General features: G+C 42.0%; 1 protein-coding gene across 1 annotated transcript; it reads left to right on the forward strand.

The window, feature by feature from the left end:
• The first annotated feature begins 1903 nt into the window (after nt 1-1903).
• On the forward strand, nt 1904-7770 carry Plk2 (polo-like kinase 2). The gene is made up of 14 exons (XM_005392671.2): nt 1904-2260; nt 2840-2947; nt 3079-3195; nt 3385-3514; nt 3739-3826; nt 4249-4344; nt 4451-4649; nt 4749-4896; nt 5222-5319; nt 5640-5769; nt 6003-6243; nt 6356-6485; nt 6743-6853; nt 6988-7770. Exons 1-14 carry the CDS (start codon nt 2000-2002, stop codon nt 7177-7179), a joined length of 2049 nt encoding a protein of 682 aa, XP_005392728.1. The 5' UTR covers nt 1904-1999; the 3' UTR covers nt 7180-7770.
• Nucleotides 7771-13210: the final 5440 nt, after the last annotated feature.

The raw sequence follows: 13210 nt of genomic DNA on the forward strand, positions 1-13210 counted from the left end.
TTATTTGATGCCATGCAAATCTAAATTTTATAGCTAAAACAAAACCATTTTCTAAGTATCTTCCAGGGATTTAATAACCTGTGTTGTGAATGCTTATGGAACCTAGCAGCAACACTATTTACCACATCTTGTTGACTAGATAAAAAGATTCTGTGTGTTTCAAATTAATGTAATTGGATGATCTACTAAAATTATATATAGTGTAGTTACCTAACTTCTTTAAACACGGTTCCTTACTTGTAAAATGGAAATAATATATGAGACAAGAATATCACCATAAATACGACCACAGAAGACCAGATTATGCCACCCTAAACATACCTCTGGATCAGGATTATTCTTGATTATTCTGAGAAACAGCAAGCCCAGAAGAAGTTCTGAAAATAGCACATTACCCTTTTTAAAGAAAATTTAATTTATTAAAATAAATCTCCACTGCAAAAGAAATGTCTCCTGTGTATAGGAAGAAAAGAGTAATTCTACATCAGAAGACACTCCTATCACTGAAGAAATGACAAACCTCACTCTTATGTACCAGAGTTTTCCTGATCTCTTAATGTGCCTTCCTCACTGTCGCTTTAGCTAAAGGTAGCACTGAAACCCCAACTCCAATGCATCTCTGAGGTATTAGAGATTGTTGCCCATTTCCCTGGGTATCCCTGGGTATCTATCTCCCATAGATGTAGATATACATGTCAATAAACTTGTTTTTCTTTACTTACTCTATTGTTTCGTTGACTCCAGCCAGAATTTAGAGTTATATTTTCCTCCCCTAGAGCAGCAATATTTATCCCCCAAATTCTTGTAGGATTACTTAAGGCATTTCAAAATACTGAACATGTTTATACTACTGACATGAAAGCAAGCAAAAAAGTGTGATCCGAGGTTGGTGAAATTTGCCATTAAGATCTGGTACGTTCTCTCTTAGCTGGCTTGCCTATGCTCCCACCCCAGGAGGCCTTGAATCTCTCAGCACCAGGACAGCTACATGCCTTCATGAGTCATTGAACCACACATTCCGAGTAACTCACTCACAATAAGAAGTCATAGATGACTTCAATTGCAAAATCATAACCAGCACTAGCACCGATCACACTGTTAGCACCACTGTCAAAGGCGGCCCACGTGTCCTTGACTACTGCCCACACAGATTGCTAAGCGCAAATCGGAGAAATTCCACAGGGTGGAGCCCTTGCTTTCCGATCTCAGAGCAAAGCAGGCTGCAGGCTTCCCAGAGCACCAGTCGGCCGTCCGAGGTTCCAGGCCTGGCCTCCCTCCCGCAGAGGCCACTGGAAGGCGATGGGCAGAAGCCAGCTGGGCCTCGGAGGACCCCCGGGGGCTCATTACGAGAGCCAGCGTGGCCTCATTCTGAAAGGGCGCTAGGCTGGGAACCTCCGCCCTTTGACCCCCGACCTTTCACCTGCCGCGGTCTGCGCCACGCTCCCAGCTAGACGGGAGCGGGACCCAACCGCGCGCGACGGCTCCAGCCCTTCCCGGCGGCCCTTGCGGCCTCGCGTGCCGGGGCCATGGACCCGGCCGTTCGCGCCCTCCTCAACAGGTGTCAGTGGTGGGGCACTCAGGAGGACTGCGGGGGCGGGACCGGGCTGCGGGAGGGAGGGCCCCCGGGGTTCTCTTTCCAACGGGAAGGCCAGCGAATTCCAAGAACGGCCCTACGCCCCTGCCAGCGTCCCGGTCGCTGCGAGCGCTCCCGAGCGGGGTCCCGGAGAGGCTAAGCCCGACCTCCTCCGGCCAGGGCCTCCGCGGCTGGTGGGCGGAGCGTCGCCCGTGACGTCGCCTCCCGTTTGCGGCTCCGCCCCCCTCCGCTCCTATATAAGGCTTCGTGGCGCTTTCGCACTCGCACAAGTGGAGCCGGTTGTCGGGCGCGGGGTGAGGAGGGAGGTAGGATTCGAGGGCCGGGGCCGGCGGGACGCGTCCGCGCCGGGGAGGTGGCAGCGGGTGACGGCGGGCGTTCTCTGTGGGCTGCGGCGCCGAGGGGACCATGGAGCTCTTGCGGACTATCACTTACCAACCGGCCGCCGGCACCAAGATGTGCGAGCAGGCGCTGGGCAAGGCTTGCGGCGGGGACTCGAAGAAGAAGCGGCCCCAGCAGCCCCCCGAGGAGCCGCAGCCGCAGGCCCAAGTGCCCCCCGCGGCCCCGCACCACCATCACCACCACTCGCACTCGGGACCCGAGATCTCGCGGATTATCGTCGATCCCACGACGGGGAAGCGCTACTGCCGGGGCAAAGTGCTGGGAAAGGTGACGAGCGGCGGGCGCCGGCGGCCGGGCGGAGGGGGGGGGTCTGTCCGGGCGAGCCGAGCCGCGATGACCCCTGGCCCGCGCCCCGCTCGCTGCCTCGGGGCAGCGGTCCGGCCAGGGGCCCTCACCTGCCCTGCTGTGCTTTTGTGCGCTGGCGGTGCTGGGGATCGGCTTTCGTCCTCAGCCCGGGCTCGGTTTGCCTGCCGAAGCCCAGAGGTACTCAGCTTGAGTCTCCAGAGAGGGCTCTCTGTGGCTGACCTGGCTCCCTCCACCTGCTCCCCAGAGAATTGCCCCGACAAGTCTCTTCCGACATCGTTCTTCATCTTTTCCCATCCCAGCCCCCTCATAAAGCGATTTCTTTGTAAAGGGAGAGCAGAAACTGCATCTGCTGTGTTCAGGGATGAGTTTCCCTCCGTGAAGGACCTTTTACAAAGTAGACTGCATCTCTGTCCAGCGCCCCCTCCTCCAATGTTTCGCCATGTATTTATTTATTTATTTATTTATTTTAAACATCGGCCCTCCATTTTTTTTTTTTTTCCTGCCATGCTCAATTCCATCTCGGCTTTGTTTCCTTTTCAGGGTGGTTTTGCAAAATGTTATGAAATGACGGATTTGACAAACAACAAAGTCTACGCTGCAAAAATTATTCCTCACAGCAGAGTAGCAAAACCTCATCAAAGGGAAAAGGTGTGTATGACTCTGAAGTAAAGTATTTCTTTGTGTGCCGGGATGGCCCTACCCTGTTAGAAAAATGTCTTCTGCATGTGTAAGCAGAGATGATGGGAAGGTAATAGGCCTTATCTTGCTTTTTCTTTTAGATTGACAAAGAAATAGAGCTTCACAGAATTCTTCATCATAAACATGTAGTGCAGTTTTACCACTATTTTGAGGACAAAGAAAACATTTACATTCTCTTGGAATACTGCAGCAGAAGGGTAAGTGTTCAGTCCTGTTTCAGTACTTCTACTTCTCAAAAAAGGGCATACTGAAGTTGCATTTTTATCTGATAGCTTAGCTGTGGCGGTTAATTATACAATGGTGTCAATTTTCATAACTCATCCTGCAAAGAGAAATCACTGACTTTGGTACTTGTGTTTGATGCATTCTTTTTCTTTTCTTCCCAGTCAATGGCTCATATATTAAAAGCAAGAAAGGTGTTGACAGAACCAGAAGTCCGATACTACCTCAGGCAAATTGTGTCTGGACTGAAATACCTTCATGAACAAGAAATCTTGCACAGAGATCTCAAACTAGGTAAGCTCTTAACTCCAAATGCTGATTTGTGGGTTAGAGAGGTGTTCTTTCTCTCTTTCCTGTTTTTCTTACAAATGCTTTTAATTGAGATCTATCCTATACAACCTTGCTTTTAAATGGGTATACTTTAAATGGAATATCTGCCTGCCTTCAAAGTGGGTATGTGTGTACTTCATTAGAATACCTTGTCAGGGGAGTTCACATTTGTTCTGTTTATCATTTAGGGAACTTTTTTATTAATGAAGCCATGGAACTGAAAGTTGGAGACTTTGGTTTGGCAGCCAGGCTGGAACCTTTGGAACACAGAAGGAGGTAAGAGGCAGAAAGACATCCTGCTAGCGTTTTGAGAAGACCAAATACTCTTTATTATTTTCCAGTTAGTATTTCAGAGAAGCTTGATTAATACTAAGTCTGTAAACCACAACAGTATTAATTGAAACAAATAACTAGTAAATGCCCAACCTGGAGTAGTCAGGATATCTTATGTTTCTACATTGATTATTAAAACAAAGCAGTCTTATGCATTTGCCTGAAGTATATAAAAATGTACTGTCTGTCCCTGGTCTCAGTGTGGGCTGAAATATTGCACATAAATGTAAAAACTCAGCAAAAATTAATTATTCAAGTAGCACAAATCAAGTACTTGCAAATAGAAATTGAACGTAGCACTTTATTTTCCATAGTTTAAACAGTGAAATAATTCCTAATGAGATCTTGCTGTTCTGTCTTTCCAGAACAATATGTGGTACCCCAAATTATCTCTCTCCCGAAGTCCTCAACAAACAAGGACACGGCTGTGAATCAGACATTTGGGCCTTAGGCTGTGTAATGTAAGTAAATGCACTGGAATGATCAAAAAATCAATGTAATGTAGATTTTAACATTCAAAAAAGAGGTGCTTTATGACCGTTCCTGAAAATATGTGTCTGCACACAGGTATACCATGCTGCTAGGAAGGCCTCCATTTGAAACTACAAATCTGAAAGAAACTTACAGGTGTATCAGAGAAGCAAGGTACACAATGCCATCTTCGTTGCTGGCTCCTGCTAAGCACTTAATAGCTAGTATGTTGTCCAAAAACCCAGAGGATCGGCCCAGTTTGGATGACATCATTCGACATGACTTTTTTTTGCAGGTTGGTATATTATCTTTTGTCTCCCTTACTGTGTTATCAGTTGTACTTGCCTGGCAGGTTACTAAAGGTCTTTTTTTTTTTTTTTTTGATACTCTACAGGGCTTCACTCCAGAGAGACTTTCTTCTAGCTGTTGTCATACTGTTCCTGATTTTCATTTATCAAGCCCAGCTAAAAATTTTTTTAAGAAAGCTGCTGCTGCTCTTTTTGGTGGCAAGAAAGACAAAGCAAGATACATTGATACACACAGTGAGTTCTAATACTTTCTCTCCCAATATTACATTTAAACTTGATAAATTAGTTTTAAAAGACTTATATTAGCATAATTTAGACAATATGCTTGTGTACTATTAACCTTTAATGTTTATAGCCTGATAAATGCACACCTCCAAAGGGGATTGATAGCCTTTTGTTTTGTAAACATTATAAAGTGTGCTTCCTGCATAAATTGCAGTTGATGGCAATGATAAAATACTGGTTTTGCCTCAGATGCTCATAAGCTAGTTAAAATGGATAGCTCTGTTCCTGCCTTGTCTAGATATAGACTAACACTCTTAATTCTTTTGATTTACAGATAGAGTGTCTAAAGAAGATGAAGAAATTTACAAGCTTAGGCATGATTTGAAGAAGACTTCGATAACTCAGCAACCTAGCAAACATAGGACAGATGAGGTATACTGCAAAAGAATAACATTAATATGAACACTTTAGACCATTTCCAATCTCTTAATTAGCCCATGGACTCTTGATTTATGCTATTGAAGCATCTTGTATTTACTAAAAGCTTTTCTTCTAATTCTTTGAAAGCAAAGTGGCTGCCATTTAGTTTAACAGTGCATGCAGTTGGGTTGTTCTGGTATCTTTTACCCGGCTGGTGTCCATTGCTTTCTGATTGATTTTCCCAGCAGTTACCATAAACTCATCTTAATCTGGAATTTTTGCTGCAAATGGATGTAAATGCTGAACTCATTGCGTAATTTGTCTCTTTTAAGGAGCTGCAGCCACCTACCACTACAGTGGCCAGATCTGGAACACCTGCAGTAGAAAACAAGCAGCAGATTGGTGACGCTATTCGGATGATAGTCAGAGGGACACTTGGCAGCTGCAGCAGCAGCAGTGAATGTAAGTGGTTGTTAATCATATTTTAAATAATAAAACTATAATATTTTGGTAAATAATAAGCCAAGTCAATTTGCTTTGTAGCTTAATTTAACACAGAAGAAGCAATAGCAGAGGAATTGGAAAAAGAGAAAAGTCTAAGTCTTTAGAATCAGTGAAGAGAAACTTAGCATTTACCAAAGCTAAGGTTTCATTGTTAAACATGTTGTAACTTAGGTCTCTGTCTGACTTTCTAGGCCTTGAAGATAGTACTATGGGGAGTGTTGCAGATACGGTGGCAAGAGTCCTTCGAGGATGTCTAGAAAATATGCCAGAGGCTGACTCCATTCCCAAAGAGCAGCTGAGCACGTCATTTCAGTGGGTCACCAAATGGGTCGATTACTCTAACAAATACGGCTTTGGATACCAGCTCTCAGACCACACTGTTGGAGTCCTGTTCAACAACGGTGCTCACATGAGCCTCCTTCCGGACAAAAAGTAAGTGTTTCTGATTAATGAAATCTGTCAGTTTTCTACTTTGCACTAAAAAATATGCAAGAAAAAGGCTCACTGCTTTTTTCTCCTTTTCTCTGTCATTCCTGATTTTTAGAACAGTTCACTATTATGCAGAACTTGGCCAGTGCTCCGTGTTTCCAGCAACCGATGCCCCTGAACAGTTCATCAGTCAAGTGACGGTGCTGAAATACTTTTCACACTACATGGAGGAGAACCTCATGGATGTAAGTCCTGCACCTTCAGAACAGAGACACTGAAGTTACATGCACAGCAGTGCCATTCATATCACAATGAGGCATGTTAGAAGTACAGGTTCTCTCGTCCCGCCCTAGATTACTAATTCAGAATCTCTGGGAAGCGGAAGCAGGAATCTTTAGACCACTCTGATACTTGCTTTAGTTTGAGGGCGTCAGCTTAGAAGAGCATGGTACACACTGCACAATCTTTACAGGCAATAACTCCCTCTCTTAATTTCTTTCAGGGTGGTGATCTCCCTAGCGTTACTGATATTCGAAGACCTCGGCTCTACCTCCTTCAGTGGCTAAAATCTGACAAGGCCTTAATGATGCTCTTCAATGATGGCACCTTTCAGGTAACTGAACTGTTTATAGAAGTACATGTTAACGTCCTAAAAATTATTTTTAACTAGCTAGTTTAATGTTTGACTGGACTTTCTTAATTCTTTGAATATACACAGAGCTTTATCATCTCTTTTTCTTTTTTAAGGTGAATTTCTACCATGATCATACAAAAATAATCATCTGCAGCCAAAATGAAGAATACCTTCTCACGTACATCAATGAAGACCGGATATCTACCACTCTTAGACTGACAACTCTGCTCATGTCTGGATGTTCATCAGAATTAAAGAATCGAATGGAATATGCCCTGAACATGCTTTTACAGAGATGTAACTGAAAGATTTCTCAAACAGAGCCCATGAGACTCTGTTTTCCACTGTGAGATCAACAGGGAAGCCAGCTGAGTGATCTGGAGCATGTTGAGGAAGACAGACAGCTTGTGGTACGAAAACAATTCCTCTGTGGCCTGCTGAACTGAGTGGAACCAGACCGGGCTGAGGTGTACAGATCTTGACTTTGGACAGTCCACGAGTGAACAGAATGTAGTTTCCCTCGAGATACCTGACGTAAAGGTTTTTTCAAACAATTTTGCAGAAAGGTGCATTGACTCTTAACTTCTCTCTGTTGAGAGCATTTCAGCCAGAGGACTTGGAACTGTGAATAGACTTCCTGAAGGGGAGGGACAAGGGAGGAAGCTCCCACCTTGTTTAAAGGCTGTAATCGGTGCAGCTTTTGGCTGCTTAACTGTGAACTATGGCCATATACAATTTTTTTGTTTATTTTTGAATACACTTGTGGCTGGAAAAGTGCATTCCTTGTTAATAAACTTTTTATTTATTACAGCCCAAAGAGCAGTATTTATTATCGAAATGTTCATTTTTTTATGTTGATCATTTTAAATTGTTGGCAATAAAGAATATAAAAAGCACAAGCACTGGCCTCCTGTTTTTAGTACAATGCAGCTCTACATCACCATATTACTCACGGATTCTTGGCACTGTTTGATGTGACGTTGAGTATAGTAGCAAACCAGAAAGGCAGATCTTCAGTTTTCCAACTGCCACTTCCAGGAACTCAGTTTTTAATACCAGATTTATGACGACAAACTTTCTGAGTGATCTGGTGTGAGAAGTACATAATGAAAATAGCACTCTTGTTCCAACTATTGGCCTCCCTCTGAATTCAAAACCAATTTCTCTTTGTAGTATTTTCTCACAGTTCGTTTAATTGAGAGCTGAAAGGCAGAGTACCCAGTGTAAACAACTTACTGCCAATAGGAACAGGAAGTCTATCTTAATATGGGCAAAGCTCTACGCACTATAATATGCGCACCACCTAGGTACATTACTCAGTTTGACCTGTCTAAACACTTATGGTGCCATTGGCAACGCTAGTACATACTTCTAGTAGTGGGAAGTGCTTGGGAAATAAGTCATTTTATTTTCTTTCTGGTACATGGTGGTTGAGGAGTATCATGGGACCTTGATGGGGGAGGGACTATCTTTTAAAGTATTAAACAATGCAAAAGGCAAATCGGTAGTTTTTTTTTATTTAAGCAGGATTTTCTCTGTGACAGGTGTAACAAAAGCTGCTCATCCTGTTACTCTGAACTTACAGTGACCTGTATGAAATGCAAATAATTTCTTTGTTCAACTGTAATCCCGCTATAAAGAAAGTACTATCCTGTGGGAAGAAAAGGACCTTGGTTTAAGGCTTTGTTCACATTGTGAATCCTGTACGAGCATAGTATAGAGATGGTGTGCTAATATTCTAAAATTGTTAACAGACCCTCCACCTAGTATCCTTTATTAGTGAAAGCCAAGTTTGGGATTTATCATAAGTATTTTACAAGTCTTTGATCAAATACTGCTGTCCAGTTCCCTGGCCATTTATTTTTTGTTAAATGGGTTATAGTAATAGCTGAAGAAAACTGAGTAACAAGTGTGGTGGATTGACAACTGGTGGTCAACTTGTAACACCCAGGTGAACTGAACCAGTGTGGTGCTGAGTGTGGGAGGCCCACCTGAGGATTGTTGCCGACAGCATAAGAGGCAGACCTGGAGAGGAAGAAGTTAGGCTGTTGGGAAGCTGTAGAGAGCTGTAGGGAGCTGTTGGTTTTCCTGGAGGAGCTTGTCATGCTGGATTTCCTGATGAATTCGGCTGTTCATCGTCAAAGGAGCTTGGAACCTTACTGTCACTGAGAATGGCCACCGTTCACTTTGGGGGAGCTCTGGTCCTCACTTTAAGCATTGCTTCCTGGCACTGGAGGGGAAGACTGTGCACTGCTTGGTCTCCTGGAGAAGCTTGTCTCTTTGGCTTTCCTGATGGGAACTCGGCTGTTATCGTCAGAGGAGCTCCAGACCTCACTGTTGCTGAGGATGGCTGTGGTACTTTTCAGGAGAGCTCTGGTTCTTACTTAAAGTGTCACTTCCTGGCTCCAGTGCAGATCCTTCAGCCTGCTAGCACAGATCCTTCATCCCACTGGCACAGACTTTTTAGCTTCCACCACTGACTTTTGGTCCTTCCCAGCACAGATCCATGAAACAGGCCTGCATGAGACATTGTTGTGGGCTCTAGGCCTCCAGCTGGACATGTGGGGGGCATTGTTATGGGCTCTAGATCTTTAGCTGGACTCATGCAGGACATTATCATGGGACCCAGGCCCTCAGCTGCATTCTTTGGTCTTTAGTCCTGCACTCTTTTTGTATATAGTTCTTTGGGTGACTATTACAAAATAATTCTCTAAATTATGTGTACTGTTTTGTTTCCCCTTGTAAACCCCTGACTACAACAAGAAGTAAGTGTGCAAGGGTAGAACTTAATTTTATTTTTATGGGTAAAGAAGAAACAGTAGAAAAACAGTATAAAATGTTTGTTCCCTTTGAGTTTCACATATAAGACTGGCATTATGATGTGGTTTCCGAGCATGCTCATTCACTCTCATATAGATGGAGTATAGATGGCATGCCAGGTTCAAGGTCTAGCGCTGGAGATGTAGGGTGAATGTAAGGCTCTCCCTGTCCTCCAGGAAGTAAGAGTGGAGAAGACAATGCACTTGTCTCTCAGTCTGATAAGTGCTGTGATACCATGGTGAAGGTATGCACTCAGTGTTGTGGGAAACAAGGAGAGAAACAATGAGGAAAGAACCCCAGGCATGAAGTGGACTAAGAACAGATTCCAGAGAAGGAAATTCTTTGTATTGGGTTGTGAAATATGAGTATGGGTTAAATAGGAGTATGAGGTGTGGAAGAGAGACTAATCAGTCCAGAAGCCTAAGGATAAAAGAGTTCATATCAGAAGGTGAGTAAATCTGAATTGTGGTAGGTAAAGCTGGAAGAGACAAAAGGGACAATATCCCATAAACAACCTAAGGCATTTAGACTGCATCTTGAATGCTGTGCAAAGCTACTGAAGCATTTTAATTGGGATAGTGACGTGATGTTTCAGATTTATAAAATTCATTCTGGAAGCATAGGTGAGAAAGATGGAGAGAAACAGTTCAAACATTAAAGAAGTTGATACTGTGATTCAGGTGAGAAAGGATCTGAGACTTAATGGAAGGGTGCAAATAAAGGGTCGCTTTCTCCATGACACACCTGGTGCGTGTTAGTACTCCCCCTGTGGCACCCCAGACACGGCATGTCAAATAGTGAATGAATGGTTAAATACAGATTTAGTAAGGGCTTACAAAGTTGACAGGATTTGGAATCTTCCTGAATGTGGAGTCTAAGAAACAGGGCAATGTTTAGTATGACTGGCTAGGGCATTCAGTGGGGAAAAGGTAGTATACTATACGGCCATCAAATGCAATACGAATCATGGGAGGAAAAGCTATATTTTCAAGGAGATAGAGTGACTTTAGCATGTTGAATCAGACTCATCTGGGGATAACCAAGCAGATCCAGAACACACTTGGATAAACACATCTGTATTTCAAGAGAGAGCAAGCTTTGGAAATCACCAGGATGCAGATAATATCATGGGACTGAAGACACGATTTTAGTAAACACCTTTGATTTCTAAGAATGTTTCTCCTTTAGCCATCACAAATCCTAGAACGGTAGTCTCTAAAGATAAACTAGTGTTGATGTGTGATAAATGCCACTTTCAGCTAAATTTGGTGTGGTCAAGATCCCAGCTGCTGCTACTGAGTTATTTGATGTTTATTACTTTCATATATTTTCTCCTGAATCCTTCTGTAACTGTGAATGTAACTCTGCCATCTAGAGAGGAAGCATATTCCAGTGGAAAATCTTTAGAATCATTCCTGAATGCAAATTCCTGTCTAAGCATGTGATTACAATATGATTGTCAGTAAAAACTTCATCTCTCTAAACATCAGTTTCTTCACCTGTGCAGATGAAAAGATAATAAAGCTCATGCGCAGAACAGGTGCTAAATAGTCACACCCACTCTCTTCTTCTTTGCCATTTTGCACCCATGTAATGACAGGAACCCCGATAACCTAAATAACAGACTCTTTCTTGTTTTTTCTCCTTATAATCTTTTTTTAAAATTTCCTGTGTCAGCGATGGTCCAGTCAGAAATATAAGGCTCATTTTAGGACTTTTAAAGAGAAGGAATTTAGTAGAGATCACTAGTATATTGCTGACAGAAGATTTGGAAACCAAATAGGAGGTGGAAAGACAATAGGAGGGGAAATCCGCCACTCCCCCCGTCAGTGGTTTTTGACATTAGGAGGAAACATGCATTTCTGTGGTTCAGAACTGTGGTCTTCAGGCAGAAATAGAACCATGCTGCTTGTTGCCCAACAGACTTCTGAAACTGTGAGGCAACTGTGGCCGCTGCTTGAGACGATCAAGCAGAGGAAGAAACAAGATGAAATGGGCTGGGTTCTTTCTTCCTTTTGCCCTCTGTCTCCCATTGACCAAATGATCTGGGAATTTATAAAAGAGCAACTTGAGTAATACAGTTGGAAGTGTCAATCTTATATTTCAGAACAAAGGGAGGGTAGGCCAGGAAACAGATCCGAGCTTTCATAGGCAAAGGCATGGTCCATCTTCCTTTTTTATTTTTTTCTCTTCCATTAATTTTGTAGCACTTTTGTCTTCTCTCCCTCTTAAATTCCAGAGAGACACAATTGCTGAGTTATACTATTTAGCTAGGCAGCAGGATGGTAGGCAGTACAAGGTTAGAGGAGGAAAAAAATAGGGATAGGATAGTGATGCATGGATACCCATGTTTATAGTTGCACAATTCATAATAGCTAAATTGTGGCAGCAGCCTATATGTCCAGCAATGATGAATAAATAAAGGAAATGTATTTATACATAATGGAGTACTACTATGCCACAAAGAATGATAAACTTGAGTCATTTGTAGGAAAATGGATAGACCTTGAATACATAATGTTAAATGAAACAAAAATTGTATGGTTTGTCTTATTTGAGAAATCCAAAGTATAAATAAATCAAAGAGCAAAAGAAAAGATAGACAATAGGAAATAGGAAGATAGATCTTTGACAAATGGGAAGGGGACTAAGCGATGGAGGAGAGGGGAAGGGAGAAGAAAGGGACATAAAAAGAAACACAATATGTCATGTACAAGTACCAACTACCCACAGTGAATGTATTTATGGTGAACTAATAATACCCATCTATAATCCATCTATCTATCCATCTATGCCTTAAGGTGTTTTTAACTTATTCATTTTTAACTTAGGCCTCTGTGATTTGTAACATCAGCAGGCTTTTTTTACATTATGAAGATTTTAATCTAATGAAAATATATGTGACTAAAATGAATAGTTGCATTTTCATAAGGTACACAGAGAAGTCAATATTGAAATTTTAAGATAACTCCATGCAGAAGATAGTAAAAGCTTTTAATAAGCTTTTATACACACAGAACTTAGTTGAATCTTGGTTTTTCCTCAACTTGAAAGAGACACTAATCTATATATGCATAGATTCATATTTTATTCTAATATTTCTTTATGCCTTATTAACTTTTATAATAAAAACCATTTCTTTGAATTGCCACAATTTAATTGTGTTAGTGAACTCAGATTAAAAATTTAAACTTTTGTATGCAGTGTTGGAATATAATATCATGGTTCATCAATGTTTGGAATTCTATTAAACAGAACATATGGATTTTGCCCCTGGAATAAGCCTTATAATACCTTTATACATAAAAAACAAAATTTATTTTAGTGATCGAGGCAGAAATAACTTCACTTTTAAATTGAGATAAAATAACAAAATTACTGAGCTACTTCTGCTGTGAAATACCAAATGATTAGATATTGTAGCCTAATTATGCAAATTAGAACAAATTCTCTCCTCTAAACCTATAACAAATTAGTACTATGTGAAATCAAGCACCATGTCTAAATGAAAAAAAT

Source organism: Chinchilla lanigera, unplaced genomic scaffold (genome assembly GCF_000276665.1).
Source record: "Chinchilla lanigera isolate Chin_1 unplaced genomic scaffold, ChiLan1.0 scaffold00045, whole genome shotgun sequence".
In the NCBI taxonomy this organism is placed as follows: domain Eukaryota; kingdom Metazoa; phylum Chordata; class Mammalia; order Rodentia; family Chinchillidae; genus Chinchilla; species Chinchilla lanigera.